General features: G+C 31.5%; 1 protein-coding gene across 1 annotated transcript in view; it reads right to left on the reverse strand.

Moving 5' to 3' along the window:
• Positions 1-2,441: 2,441 nt before the first annotated feature.
• The window catches only part of SNX2 (sorting nexin 2), a 58,756-nt gene continuing 45,211 nt past the window's right edge, over positions 2,442-15,986 (reverse strand). Inside the window, 8 exon segments of the mRNA NM_001038519.1 lie at positions 2,442-2,925; positions 4,430-4,501; positions 4,625-4,705; positions 5,822-5,965; positions 12,166-12,371; positions 13,771-13,864; positions 14,117-14,230; positions 15,186-15,261. Coding sequence (NP_001033608.1) covers positions 2,875-2,925; positions 4,430-4,501; positions 4,625-4,705; positions 5,822-5,965; positions 12,166-12,371; positions 13,771-13,864; positions 14,117-14,230; positions 15,186-15,261 — 838 coding nt within the window. The 3' untranslated portion in view covers positions 2,442-2,874.

Below are 15,986 nucleotides of genomic sequence, written 5' to 3' on the forward strand. Positions count from 1 at the left end.
TTTTATTCTTTTTTTCAATACTTTGAAACAGATTATATCACAGATATGGTAACATATACATTTCCTGCTGGTGGATATGGAAATGTGTCCAAAGATCTCAAGTCAGTGACTGCACTTCCTTTTCACAGCTGTTGTCTTCCCTCCTACCAGTGACCTTCCTTCCTCTAAAATAGGATGACGTTCGCTCCTTCTATCTATAGTCTTGAATCTTGTTATTCACATGACTGCCCATGCAGGGAGCCATAACAAGAAAGTGAAGTAGACACTTGGCTTCATAACTAGTCACATGCTATAGGACAGAAAAATGAAAATCTCTGTAACTTCCTTAGACATCAAGAAATATTTTTTTAAAGGATTATAATCTTCCATTTTTACTCATCTGATTTCCCTCCTTTAAAGAAACCTGATTTGTTAAGAGACTTATTTTATATTTAAAAGCCACTTATGAAACAATCTACACAAGAAATTGGTAAAACTTTGCTATATCTGAATAATAAAAAGGTTAAAGAGTAGCCAACAATGAAACAAGGGTATGAGATTAATATATATATATATATATGTATAAAAAAGGTGGATAGTTGAAATTACTCATCAAAAATACAATAAAAAACTTATGTTTTAGAAATATTTTAGAAATAATATTTTTATACACATTTATTTTGCTTTAGCCTTGCTTTTATGTTATTAATAGAAGGTGATTTTGATTAGAATTTGACTCTCTAATAGAACAATATTTATGCTAAAGCTTGGTAAACAACATATTTTAAAGTAGAAAGGCACTTTAGGAATCAGTTTTATACCCTTGTTTTATAGATGGGTCACACAGCTACTGAGTATGTTGACTCCAAGTTCGGTTTGTTCTGCTGTATTATGCTGCTTTAGTCCTTCTTTATCTTTTATCTGGTTAAAGAAAAAAAAATTAAACTCATATGTTTATAACTAAAAGATTATATTAATGCTCTTGCTGTTCTATTTACTTGGAATCAAAGTATTTTAGTAAGATGTGAAGACTGATGGCTAAAGATGACTGTAGTGCTGAAGAAATTAAATCCTGTATCAGAGGCTCACATAATTTATTTGAAATTTCCAATACTCTCTTTATGTTTTAATAAAAAGATTGTTAAGGGGAATGGAATCTGGAATGGACTCAGGTCTGTTACTCTCTTCAGCTTAAATCTGAAAATATTTATTATTTTATTTGGTGGTCCTGGAGGTTGTTATAAATATATCAGAGCAGAATTGAAGATTTCTGCTTGAATAACTAAGTTACTATCCTATGTGTAAACTGAATATTTGGAAGTAACAAAACTATATACCTAATACTAAAACCTCGTAAGCCTATATTCTGCTCAGTATTAACGAGACAACAAGATAGGATCTGATATATATTAATATGAATTACTCATTTCTTAAAAGTATCTAAGTCACCTCCAAGAGAAGCAACAACAGAAGACTGTACTGTTTCCGATTCAGTTTCTCCTTGTTCTTAAGACGGCAAACATTATTTTGCATCGTCTGGGATTTTTTTTTTTTCTGTTCAATTCATCAAGTCTTTATTATTAACCTATAAGTGTCAGGTATTCTTCTAGGTTCTAGGATTATAAATATGAACAATACCTACAAGAGGCTAAAAATTTCAACTAAAAGAAGTGCACAAACATCGCCTGAGGAGACTCTGCTACGTTAACTGTGTTCAGTAAGCTGTTAGAAAAGACTCAGTTACACATACATCTTACCCTTCCAGAAGGGAGACACAACTGAGGAGCATCTTTAAGAAAAGTCTGATGCTAGTCACAACTTAAATTTTCATCAACATCAAGGATTATATAACTGCCATGTAAACATGATACAGAAATAGGTGAGATGGTTGCCAAAGACAAATTTCACTTTACTTCAAATTTGCTTTGTACCATCATTGGCTATTCATCAAATCACTGGGTATTTTAGCACAGCACTTTTCTCTGTCAACGATGACCACAGATGATCTTTTAGCTTAAAACAACAAAAAAAAGGCAAGGTAAGGAATAAATTAAATATATGCAAAGTCTTAGACTTTGAAGGTAATAGAAGATGAGCAAAATCCATAGGACCTGTAACAGAAACAGATAAATATTTTTTTAATTGTTAAATTGGGCACTTATAATAGGAAAGGATAAAAAACAAGACAACTATTTACTCCTTTACTCAAGACAAAAAGCATCTCTCAAAGATGAACCAAGAGATAAATGTTCTTTGGTTTATGATGATTTTGCAAAAACAAACCTTAATTAACCTTCATTTAGTGACTTAGTAATGAAAGAGTTCAGCTTTTTTGGTCAATTAAAAAATTAATGATCATAGCATCACCTAAATACATCTAAAAGAAAAAGTTTCTTTGTATTAAAATGCTTTCAAAAGACTTCTAATATGTTTACATACCCAAATAATTTGTTACTAATACTTCACAAGGAATATAATTTTATTACTGTAATCACAAAATCATAATTTCTGTACAGGAATGTATAAGTGAACATTAATCAATGCATTGATAATTCACTTCATAAAGAGGGTGAACACACTACAGAACATACTGTAAAGAAAAAATATTGTAAAATTTTCTGGCCTCGCAGTGCACTTTTTAGTGCAAGTATTTAAGACACAATAGTGTTCAATTCAGCAAAGTATTGCAGAATGTCATGCCACAGTCCACTTAATTCAAAGACGGTCAGGACATGCAGCTTGTAATAAAATGTCAGAATATATATTTATAAAAAACCACATGTAATTCATAAAATATATAGTGGTTTATTTAGATGGTTTTTAATGATTTCACTATGGAATTCTGCATAACTGGAACAAGCATCCAAGATCTTCTTAACAGGAATAATCTTCTTGCTAGGCAATGGCTTTGGCCTCAGGTAGGAATGCCTCCCAGTATTTTATCAGCTGTGGATGATAATAAAACATATTCTTATAATCTGTCATATATATATTTCATGAAGCATTAAAAAAATCTAGCTAATAATAAATAACATTTACTAAAGTCTGATTCTTAAAGGGACCATCTAAATTCCCTTATACAGCTTATCAATATAATTAGTTTATAAATTACTTAAAAATATTAACTATTCATGGCTAATTTCAATTTCTGTAATAAAAAACACAATTTAAAAAATACCTAAAAAGTTACGATTAATTTATGCAAAACTGTATATATAAAAAGTTTTGCTAGTGTAAACTATATAAGATTACCTTAAATAATAAAACTGCAATGAGCTTTTCCAATATAAAGTGATAACATCTCCTAATTCAGAGAATATTCACATTTTATGTTATTGCCAGCCAAAAAGAGTGATAAAGAAGGAAGAAAAGAAAACATCCAAGCAAGAAAGGGAAAAGGACACTGGAAAGAATTAGCTGTCGGTCTTTTCTGGATAGTCCAGAAAATAGTACAGATTGACATAAAAAGTAACATTAAGTTTAAAACAATTCTTTTAAAGACAAGCTTATATAAACTAATTTTTCCATTTAAAAAATCTGATTTTATGAACTAAGTACTTAAAATATATTAAAAAAATTGAAGATACAATGTTATCACCTAATTTAAAATTTTATTATATAGTTTTAAAAGAACTGGGGGAAGAAATCCTTCTGTTCAAGATATTAAATAATTTGACATACTACTCAAAGTTACATTAAAGTACACAGGGGAAAAAAATCTCTATTATCTTGTTACAAACTTTTCTTTACTATAATGAAAACCCATGGTTTTCTCTATTTAAGGAGACAAATGCCACTTGTGGTATACAATCAACATGAAACCCAAACTAAAGCAAAAACAATATTCTTTAAAAAACCTTCAAAACTTAGTTTTTAGTTTAAGTTCTAGCTAGTATGAAAGAGAACTTACTATAAGAATATATTTAAACATCTGCAATCAATAGAGAAATAAAACTGGGAAGACAGAGAAAAAAGGAAAAATAGTACAGCATGTTTCTCTAAAGTCTAAAATTGAGAAACCTCTCTCTCTCCTAGGGGTTAGGAGTAGAGGCAAAAAGAACTTCAAAGTGAGTGTTAAGTTGCTCAGTCATGGCCCACTCTCTGTGACCCCATGGTCTGTCCATGGGATTCTCCAGGCAACAATACTGGAGTGGATTGCCATTTCCTTCTCCAGGGGATCTTCCCGACTCAGAATCGAACCTGCATCTCCTGCATTGCAGACTGTTTACCACCTGAGCTACCAGGGGAGCCCCAAGAAGGACTTGAGGATTTCCAGTTACTTTTACTGTACCATTTTATTTTCCCTTTGCTAGCTTTGTTTTTTCTACTCCATTTATTGCTTCTCAAGTTTAAAAGCTCATTTCATTGGTTATCATCTTTAAAATAAAAAAGTATATCAAAAACAAGTTCTAGAAGTCTGTAAGTTATAAAAAAAAAAAAATTACCTTACCTGTTGTTGTGTTTGTACTAATGATTCTAAGTACTTGATAATAACAGTTTTAAAATCTTTCACTCGTTCTTTCTGTTGAAATATAATAAATGGGGGAAAAAGCTCCATTAGTACAGAACTAAATTTGATTTTACCACAGTATCACAGCAAAATGTGACCCCGTTGTCAAGAAAAGTGTAAAATTATTATACTTGCCTCAAATCTTCCCACTTCTTTTCGAATTGTTTTAGAGATCTGTTCAAAATCTCTTTCTCCTTGTTGTACTTTTGCCTCCCACTGACAAAAACAAAAGATAAGATTTTTAACTCTTGCCTGGGAAGAATCATTAGAACTAGTTGTTATGACCACTCATTTAATTTATGCCTAAAAATCCTGAAAGCTCACCACTGGCAAGACCCAGTTTGGCATCACTCAAACTTGTATCTAACTTTCCAGTACTGGAAGTGCATTATCAGCTTAATTTCCATTAATATTTTACTATCAGATATACTCAAGATCAGGATATTATAGTGCTTAATGAATTATAATCTCCACATCTTAATTTAGATGAAAAGATTTTGAATATAAAGTTCACCATCAAATAATTCAGCAATGCTAAGAGTATAATCCTCTCATTTCTTTATACAACTTTAAATTATTTCAAAATATATCAATAATATTTGCCTAATTTCAAGAAAACATGTTCACAATTTATATGCCCATGGAAATAATTAGAAAAATTATATGACATACATTTAGAAAACATTTTTGTAATGGTGTAATGTCCAGATTAAAAAAAAAATGCAATTATGGTCTATTGAAGAGCTATTAGTAAACATTAAACTCACTACAGAAACAATGAACGTTGTGATTAGTGACCAATGGAACAGCTAAAAATAAAATAAATCAAGATTTAAGCAATGGAATGATATTTTCCCACTATGTAACCGAAACATTGGTACATACTCTTCAAAGAGCAGGTACATTTACTTTAAGTAATATAAAGGTTGTCCTACCTCTTCAATTTCCTTATTGAAGCATGGCAAAAGAAGTGTATAAATTATAATAAACTTATACAAATTTACTAAAATACCATATATAATACATATATATGGGGGATAATATATAAGTAATTATCTGAAATCAAATTATCTCAAAAGAAAGGTTAATTTAAATGTTTTCCTTGTATGCTTCTTTATCCATTCCATAATTATGTGAAAGTAACAAAGGCTGCTGGAGATTTTTACGATGATCAAAATGTTAAAGTAATTCTAAAACAGTTTACAAATTATGAAAAAAACTGCTAAGTGTTGAATGGTTCAGAAAAAAATTCATGAAAAATTATGCATATATGAATGACTTAATGGAAAACTTGGGTAAAAGAGATAAGTAAAAGCATTTTGTATTAATCACCTCTCTTATTTCATTTTTAGCTTGCTGTATTTTATCTGGTTTGTTAGCAACCATCATTTTTGCTTCAGTTTCACGTTTTTTGAGCAAAGTAATTTGGGCATCTTCCCATTTCTGCCAGCATTTCACTCGATGGTCAAATACACCCTATAAGTGAATGACATAATAATTATTAACTGGGAGCTAACACTGAAATTCTTTTAAAATACCAGAAGTGCTACATACTGAAAACAATAAAACCAAGTATTTATATGCTATTCTTTATACTAAGATACTGAAAATAAACATGCTAATATCAAAAGAAGTAGATTTCCATACTCATTTACATAAAAATAAAAACCCACCCATAACTGGATGAAATATACAAAATCCATTTCACTAGCCTTTAGGGTTTAAAATCTGGCCTATAACAAGGTTTCTAACAGAGTTTTATGCTTTGAAGAAAGACTTTTTAATAGGAAAATGCTGGTATCCATATCTACAATTGAAAGTTTTCCTACTAAAATATCAAAAGCAGATTTAAGTTTTGGAAATATGTCAGAAAATTGAAAATAGGAAATTGGAAAAGCTGTAAGATAACAAAGTAAAGTAAAAATGTGGTGGAAGACATTATCAATAGCAAATAAAAGAAAAGCCAAACAATTTAAAGGTATAACAAAATGGGGAATGGGGGAAAGAGAGAGAGTCTTATACAAGATGAAAAGGGCAAATGGATGTACATATCTAGTATGCAGAACCTAATGAAGAAATAGACAAAAAAAAAAAGAACAGAAAAATCCAACCAACTCCATGACTTCTTTCAAGGGGTTTGGCAGAGCAAGAACAAGTTACTAGAAGACAGTAATTAGAGATTTCTTTAAAAAAAACAAAAAAACAAAAAGCTGATGGACAGGATGGAATACAACAGTAATCCCTTTTCTAACTTGATGTTGAGGATATATTCATATTTTTTTAGTATTTATTAATTGAATAAATGAATCAAACATTAATAGGTGAAACAGTTATCTTCATTTATTCCAAGTAAAGTGTTCTGGATCAAGAAACAGTAAATTAATAAATGTTCTTATAAGAACTTGATGAAGAAGAAAGCACCTAGATTGTGTATTTTCAAAATGTAGGCTTTGGAAAAAATGAAATTTGGATTCGAACACTAGTTTTGTCGCTTAAAACTTTGAGTAAATTCCCAAAATACCCAAAAAATTGGGTAAATTACCCAAAGTCACTTGACTTTGGGTAAATTCATTTAATTTCTATAATCCACAGTTCTCTCAAATATAAAAGAGGACAATGAGATCTAGATTTATGCACTGGAAATAAAATGAAAAAAGTATACAGCATGCACAGTGACTTAACCTACCAGATGTTTAATAATTAGAAGATACTATTACAGCTTACATATAAGTAACATACACACATAAATGTAGTTGATTAACTAGATATCTACTAGAAGTGCACATAATAATAATTTAGTAGGGAAAAAATAATTGGACTGTATTCAGAAAAATACTAGTTCTGTATTTGTGTATTATAAAAATGTGGGCAATAATATTAAAAATTCCAAGTCAACAGATAGTTCTTAAAGACAATACACATTTTAATTAACCAGGACAAGAGACATACTAGACAAGTGGGGTCGCACAGAGTCAGACACGACTGAAGCGACTTAGCAGCAGACAAGTAAGTTAAAAACACTCTTATCTATAGGCACTGAAATCCGTTTTACTAGATTTGTCATCTCATATCATTTCTCTTCTCTCAGTAGTGAGTCCTAGTGTCCTCTTTGCTTTTCCTGTTTAAAAGACCATATCAGCCTTAAAACATTTCTCATTATGAATTAATTTTGCTTCAGCCAAATTAAAGTGGGCCAAAATCACAAAAGTAACAAATCTAACACAAATACATTCCCAAAGTCACTATCCTTTAAAAGAAGCAATCCCTGAGCCTTACCATATACACAAATTTTAAAAGTAATTTAAGATTTTTAGGCCTAGTTTCCCTTTAAATGGACAGAGCCATATCAGCTCTTTATTTATAAATTCCTCTGTTCAATAACTAAATTTATTATTTAAAATATTTACCAATACAGGGCAGAAACGAACTAAAATGCCCTTTAATTTTAATATTTGCTTAAGTTCTTAACATGTATCAACGGGCCTTTTCAGTGACATACTACCTGAAACTAATTTGGTCTCTGCCCAGTTTATTTCATAATATTCCAGAACCATCACATGTTTACTGTGGTACAGATACAGGAACAATTTTAAAGGCAAAATGATAAAAGTCTGGTTATGTTAGAAAAAAAAAATTAATCTTAACTCCATAAAAATTAACTTTTTCTTCATTTGTCTTTCTACCCTTGTAACACTAGAATATAAAGAGAAAATCAGAACCACACTTAATCTTCTAAAAATGTGATCTTAAAAATCAAATTATTGTTGAGGTTTGACAGAAACCAACAAAATTCTGTAAAGCAATTATCCTTCAATTAAAAAAAATCAAATTATAATGTAATGTAAGCCTCTGCATGGCAAGATACTAATCCACTCTGGTATAAACAGTTTCATCTGTAAGAGGGAAACATTTAGACTGGTGATTCACTTTAGACTCCATACCCCTGGCGATTTTGTGGTACCTATCTGTATGCAAGCTAGTCTAAATTAGATAAGGCTGCAGTTGTAGAGCAGTTTTCCTAGCCAACCAGGAAATTTGAGGCTATAATTTTAATTTTTTCCTATTGTAATTTAATTAATACCATATTCTACTTCAGTGAATCTGAAAGTATGTGGCCCAGATTCCTGGAGTCCTGAAAGAATGCTGATTATACAGACAGACAATGAAGATGCTAAACTTCTTGGGGAATCCATCTATTGATTTTTTTAAAAAATCACATTTTATATATTTTATACATTTACTTTCAGAGCAAGAATTCCTTATAAAGAATTCTAGTGCTGAAAACACTGAAAACTACTACCTCAATTCCTGACCCTACTCAAGAGGTTCATAGGAGGCCAACACATGAAAATGTATGTAACGAGTTTACCATTTAATACATGTCAGTTAACAGTACTACCCAAAATGTGGAGTCCCAGATGTCAGAGGCTGTACAAAAGAGGAAAACAGAAATTTTCTGGCTTAAAGGCCAGAACGGGGGAGTATTTTGAGCAGGTGAACTTTTATCTTTTTTTAAGACCCCAATTTCTCCTGTTCTCAGCACCCTCACTTTAAGCTAGTTCTCAAAGTACTTTAGCTTCAAAATTACCATCATTTTGAAAAATACTCTCCATATGGATAGAACAAAGGGCTAAATAGTATTAAACAGCTATTAGAAATCAGTAAGACAAAAAAATTAAAGAAAACTGGGCAAAGGACATAAACAGTTCATAGAAAAAAGAAATACAAAAGGTTTACCGTTTGTAAAAATGCTTACATTCACAATAACTAAAGAAATTAAAACTTATACCTCTTCAGAGAGTAACATGGCAGTGTTCATGGGTATTTAAAATTCATATATCCACTGGTCAAGTAATTCTACTTCTAGGGATTTTATGCCCAAAGAGTTATTATCAAAATACTTAATATTTAATATTAGACTGATCAAATAATTCAAGGTCTATCTATATGATAAATGATGGAATATGATTAACCATTTAAAAGATTACAACATATCTTTACATAAACTGATAAACAGATCTCTTAGAAATGGAGTGGGTAAAAAAGCAGGCAAAGAACTGTGCATATAGTATGCTCCTTTTTGAAGAAGGAAGAGATGAATGGAGAGAAAAAGGTGGTTAAGAAAAAGAGATAGAAAGAAGGAAAAAAAAGAAAATTAGTTTCATACACATGCATGGCTAATTCTGTAAAGACACCTCACAGTATCTGACTGAGGGAAGAGAGATTAGAGGTCTTGGGTAGAAAAGAAATTTACCTTTTAGGGCTGCTAGAATTATTCTATGCATGTATTACTTATTCAAATACAAACAGTTTAAATTTAAAAACAAAAAATAAAGACCATAAAAATGTCATATAAATGTCATTTATAATTTCTCAATTCCTTTATGAAATTGAGTTGGGCTAGGTTTCAGTAGAAAATCAATCTGAAACAGCTTAATGCATCTTAACGTATAACCTGACCACAGACCATACTGATTTAGTATTTCCCAAAGGGTGTTCCATATATGTGCGAGGACATTAAGTGGACAAGGACAGGGATATCACAAACATTATCTCAAAGACTTAGTTGACTGTGGTACATTTTTCAGTGTCAGTGTTCTGTAGGAAACATTCTAGGATGTGAATATAACTGTAACTTCATGAGATGCAAAAATACAGTAAGAACGTAGAGGCAGTATGAGAAAAGCTGTTTTTGAAGGATGAGCATCCATCACACAGGAAGATTAACACTGAGAGGGAGTCTTCTCCTAGGTTAGCTCTTCTCAGCACGTACTACCTCTCACACAGTGCCAAGTGTCCCTTTTTGAACCCACAGGTTTTTTCTGGAGGTGTTATTCTTTTTAACAGCAGCTCTCATGCTAGTGGGAGTTCTGGAATGAGGTGAGAGCAGGTGGCAGAGAAACAGGAACCATTATCTATAAACTGGACTTCGGTGTATCACTAGTTGCCTGTTTAAAATGAAGTATAAGATCATGGCATCCAGTCCCATCACTTCATGGGAAATAGATGGGGAAACTGTGGAAACAGTGTCAGATTTTATGTTTTTGGGCTCCAAAATCACAGCAGATGGTGACTGCAGCCATGAAATTAAAAGATGCTTACTCCTTGGAAGGAAAGTTATGACCAACCTAGATAGCACATTGAAAAGCAGAGACATTACTTTGCCAACAAAGGTCCATCTAGTCAAGGCTATGGTTTTTCCAGTGGTCATGTACGGATGTGAGAGTTGGACTGTGAAGAAGGCTGAGTGCCAAAGAATTGATACTTTTGAACTGTGGTGTTGGAGAAGACTCTTGAGAGTCCCTTGGACTGCAAGGAGATCCAACCAGTCCATTCTGAAGATCAGTTCTGGGTGTTCTTTGGAAGTAATGATGCTAAAGCTGAAACTCCAGTACTTTGGCCACCTCATGCGAAAAGTTGACTCATTGGAAAAGACTCTGATGCTGGGAGGGATTGGGGGCAGGAGGAGAAGGGGACGACAGAGGATGAGATGGCTGGATGGCATCACGGACTCGATGGACGTGAGTCTGAGTGAACTCCGGGAGTTGGTGATAGACAGGGAGGCCTGGCATGCTGAGATTCATGGGGTCGCAAAGAGTCGGACACGACTGAGTGACTGAGCTGAACTGAATACTCTAACTATCTATATTAACATCTTTAAATAGCTGAAGAGAGAAATTAACCACCAGGATAAAGAGTGACATCTAAGAGTAAATACAAACAAAATTGATAATTTAGCCTAAACCTAAGGAGCCTCTATAAAGTGCTAAGAACCCTCCAGCAATAAACTGTCACTAGCCTGAGAACGGAATCATCTAAAAGATGCATCAGTGTTCTGATTACAGATGAATATCAATTTGATCAGACTTAAGCTGAAAAAATTTTGTGTAAGAAAGCAAGGAACAAGGTTGCATTAACTTTCTAGATGTTTGAATTCAAAGTAAACTTCCAGTTCCCCTTATTCCATAAACTAATGTTCATAACAATACTTCAAAGACACCATAAGATCTTAAAAAGTATATTCCAAAACATGTAACAGACAAAATAACAGTTCAATTATCTGAATATTAGAGATATCTGTAAAAGACTAATTTTTATTAGTTAATAGGTTTACTTTCTCAATTATTCAGAAACTTAAGACTGCTCATCCTCAACCATTACAACTTGAAAACACAGTTCTTTATCTAATCTAGTCCCATGTCATCTATAAATACGTGATGACCACACCAAATGTTTTTATCATCTAAATTCACGCTAAAGTCACCGTTAAATGTATTCACGCAACAGTCAGTCAGTTCTGGTTTCGTCTGATTTATTATAACTTTACTAATGAGAACAGAGTCCAGTGGTAATGTCAGCTCATACTAGAAAGAGTAAACTAATGCTATCAGTTAGTTGCAAACTTCTATATGTAAATATGTAAGTAAGTATGTATTGGTTTTACCGTATTTGGCATCTTTAGATCCCTTAAAAAAAAAATCAATTCTGTCTATGGTATTAAGTCATGGGGAAGAGAATATTAAGTTATGAATAATCATCTTGAAATCATTTTATACATACTAGTATAGTATGTAATTTACATACTTAAATGCATGCCTAATAGGAAACCACATTCTTCTTATAAGCAAAACAGTGAAGTATGAAAAATTCAAGGAAGATTACAAAATAAGGCTTACTTTCACTGCAGCAATAAGACGAATGTAGTCACTAAGTAGTTCTGAAAACATATAAAAGTCAGCAAAAGCTTGTTCTTGATGTAACTGGTCTATCTTCTCCTCAACCTCTGCAAGCTGAGACAAAGCTCTAGATAGAGCAGTATGATCTTCAGAATTACCTAACATGGCAGCACTTTTAGCAAAGGCAGCTGTGTTGGCTGAAAGTTCTGAAATAGAAAAGCATTCATTTTTAGTGTTCACTAGTGAAGTTCTTAAATATTGCATTGATATTTTACATTCTCTTTAAATTTTATCTATTTACAAGCTGCTCAAATATTTTAAAATAACACTGTAAAGCAATATGCTCCAATTAAAAAATAAGAAAAATATTTAAAAATAATAAAAACAGTCATTAAAATGCCTTGGGCATATAAACGTCAACTGTTCAGAGCTCTACTGAAAATTTAGAAGTACACTGCCTATACGCCTAGGGTATAAACTATGTTTAAAAATTTGATATAATAATCTCCCTTCCCATTCTCCTCCTAAGTGCTTCTCTGTCTAGTCCTAAAAAAGACAAAAAATAAATATTTTTATATGAAAAGCACTGGGAACACTCACAATTGATTTGTATTACATTATCTGGCCTTTAAACATGTATTTATCATTGAAAATAACAATTTTTATGAGATTATTATTTAGCACACAGGAAGAAAACAAGGCAAAACTGTATATATAATTCACATAAATCTTATTCTTTTTTCCTTTGTGTGCAACACCAAAGCTTAGTGAAATATTAAGAATTTTTGAATGTGATCATTTTAAACACATCAAACAGAAAAACAGATGTCAAGAACTAACGATTACTTTGCCTGGATTTGCTCTGTTGCTCTGCATTTCATAAAGTTCTCTTAAAGAACCATAAAATGTTCCCTAAGAGAGAATATAAATAGGAAAAACTGTTATAAACCACTTTCAATGAGAAATATATTAGTAGATTTTTGTAATTACTTTTTTTTGCAATGTATTACTGATAATGGCACTTACAAGTAATAAATTATTTACTAAGTGGTTTAGAACGTGTTCTAGAAAGATAATTACTTACTAAGTGTTTCAGAAAGGTAATTCTAGAAGTCATGTATTCTTTAAAAATAAAACCAAAAACACCTCACAATGGAATAAAAAATTAGAACTCAAATTTTTAATGAATTTTAAATACTCCCCTTTCTGGGTTTTTTAATACTGTGGTTGAAAAATGAAGCAAATGCTTCACAGTTCTTTAGGAAATATAGGCACAAAACTACATTTTAAAGACAAATTTCAAGTATCAATTTTTGAATTTCATTCTTTAATTATTAAGAGCTACCAATAAGACATCTTCATTCATTCAGTATATGCTTAACAAAGAGTTAATTATCAAGCAGTTTTAATCTAAAATTCAAAATATACAAACCTAAGATTTTTCTCCTAAACTAGAAGATTAAAATACAAGAAAAAATATTAAGTAACAAAGTTGAAACAGAAAACATCCTCCTAAAACTATTCATTTCACAACTTTAATAATTTTTAATAAAATATCTGAATTAACTTACAGTGTTAAACATATAAATAACAAGACAAACAAACCTTTTCTATGACAGACCAAGGCTTCCACACTGGCATGAAGTTTCCTAAGTTGCTGATCCAGATTTTCAAATTGCTGCTGCTTTTCTTCAAACCACTAAGAGAAAAATGAAAAATGGAGCTAATTTAGCCACAACAAACCAGTGTAAATTAGGTTACCAATAGCAAGCTACATTCCTTGTTTTAAAGCAACGAATTAACCATGTATAACCATGGTGGTCAACTGATGTGCTGGGAACTACACTCAATAAGCAAATTAATATCCTATTTTCTACTTGTACAGCTTTAAAATGCAATTGTTGGGCTCATTAATTCATCTCATTATTCAAGTCGAAAAATCAGCTCTTACTGCATCCGATTCATTCATCTTGATTGTCATTTTGTTGACAGCGTCGGCAGCCTTGTTCACCATCCTCAATATTCCTGCTCCACTCAGAGCCTGTGTATTAACTGCTCTAGGCAGCTGGAATTGAATGACAAATAAGGGCAAACAAACCGGTTAAAAGCCTAGAGGCTTAACTGGCCACAAAAGGGACTGCCCCCACATAACACCCCCGAAAAAAAAAAAAAGAAAAAAAGGAGGTTGTATTTTCTTCACTCTCATACATTTCAATAGTGAGATCTAATTTCTCAAATACACTACTTGTACATTCTCAAAGGAAAACTTAAAAAATAGACTTTCCATTTGTTTTTCTTCTGCACGTTTACATTTAGATAGAACAACACTCTGTTTGTCAAAATATATTAAGAAATTGCCAAGCACTTTAACACTGGCCACCTGTTTGCTAGCAGATATAAACTGTTTAAAAGGAAAAAAGGAGAAAGTCTTGAGAAAAATCTCCTTATGCTTAGTCAGGGCTGTGAGATTTGGAATTTTTTTTTTTTTAACAACTCTGGAGTTCAAGTAGATTAAAAAAAAAGTCTCATATGGTAACAATTAGAGGATAAAATGTGCCAAATATAAAGATCAGCATGTTTATAATTAAAGTTCTTTCAAATCACACATTTCCCTTTCAAAACCTTAATAAGACTATTAGAATGTAGACATACAAACCCACATTCAACTATCTTTAAAATGAGGTCTGAATAAACTTATTTAATGCCTAAGCAATGACTTAGGGTATTCAGAATTAGACTATTTGTAAGCTGTTCTTTTAAATCTGGTTTTAATATATTTCAAGAAAGGGAATAATCATCCTACAATTATTGATATGAAGATATTCTACTATGAATTTAGTTAATTAAAGCTAATTAAAGCACTAAGCAAAAAAACAAAACACAACATATTGTTTTATTCCATTTATTAATGCAGCTGTTTACTGAACACATATACTTATACTTATACCTATACTTATATAAATTACTGATAATCATAAATGAGAACATTTACATATAAAAATTTAAAGCAGAAATAGTACCTCCGAACTTTCTAAGAACTGCCTTAAATCAGGATCCTGTAGTAAAGTTGGATGCTTTACTGTTCTTTGAAGATACCTAGATTTAAGAATAAAATGCTCCTTTATTTATCAGTAGCATCTTATTTTAAATCTTATTTCAACAAAAGAATATTTAAAAATTAAAAAAGATGCCTTCTGTTTGCTTCCTATCAGTTTGCTTTCACTCTGATTATGTAGAATTTTACAGTAATTTAATATTAATAAGCTTTGCATTCATCTTTTGAAAATTCATAATTACATAAAAAGAAAAATTCATAATTATGTAAAAAGAGGCACAGTAGGGGGGTAGGGGTAGGAATGGAGAGAGGTTAAATTACTTACCAAACTTCTCACTGCAAAATATTAGAGTTAGGGTATATATGTAAGTTTGTGAAACAACTCTATCTTTTGGCACGTCAGTATGTCCCCAGTCATTATTATCTATATTCTAGTAATATATATATTACTAATTAGTCCAAACTATTTTTTTTAATTGTCATCATTACCAAAATGGAGAACAGCCTACCAATTTTTTCCCCCTTGGCAGTAGATTTAAATTATCAAATCAGTTTTGATCCTCATTTGACAAGGACTAAATTTTTTTCAACATTTCTATTTCCAAGGTTTTGCTATTTTTGATGTTTTCCTTATACAACATCACATAAAATAAAAAGTAAAGAGAAAAATCACTACTTAAATCACTATCAGCTTACTTTAGTAATTTTTCTTTACGAGAAAAGGTCAAACCCTGACAGTTACAATACATTACCAATCCTTCTTTCA

The sequence above is a fragment of the Bos taurus genome, chromosome 7, assembly GCF_002263795.3.
Source record: "Bos taurus isolate L1 Dominette 01449 registration number 42190680 breed Hereford chromosome 7, ARS-UCD2.0, whole genome shotgun sequence".
NCBI classification, from domain to species: domain Eukaryota; kingdom Metazoa; phylum Chordata; class Mammalia; order Artiodactyla; family Bovidae; genus Bos; species Bos taurus.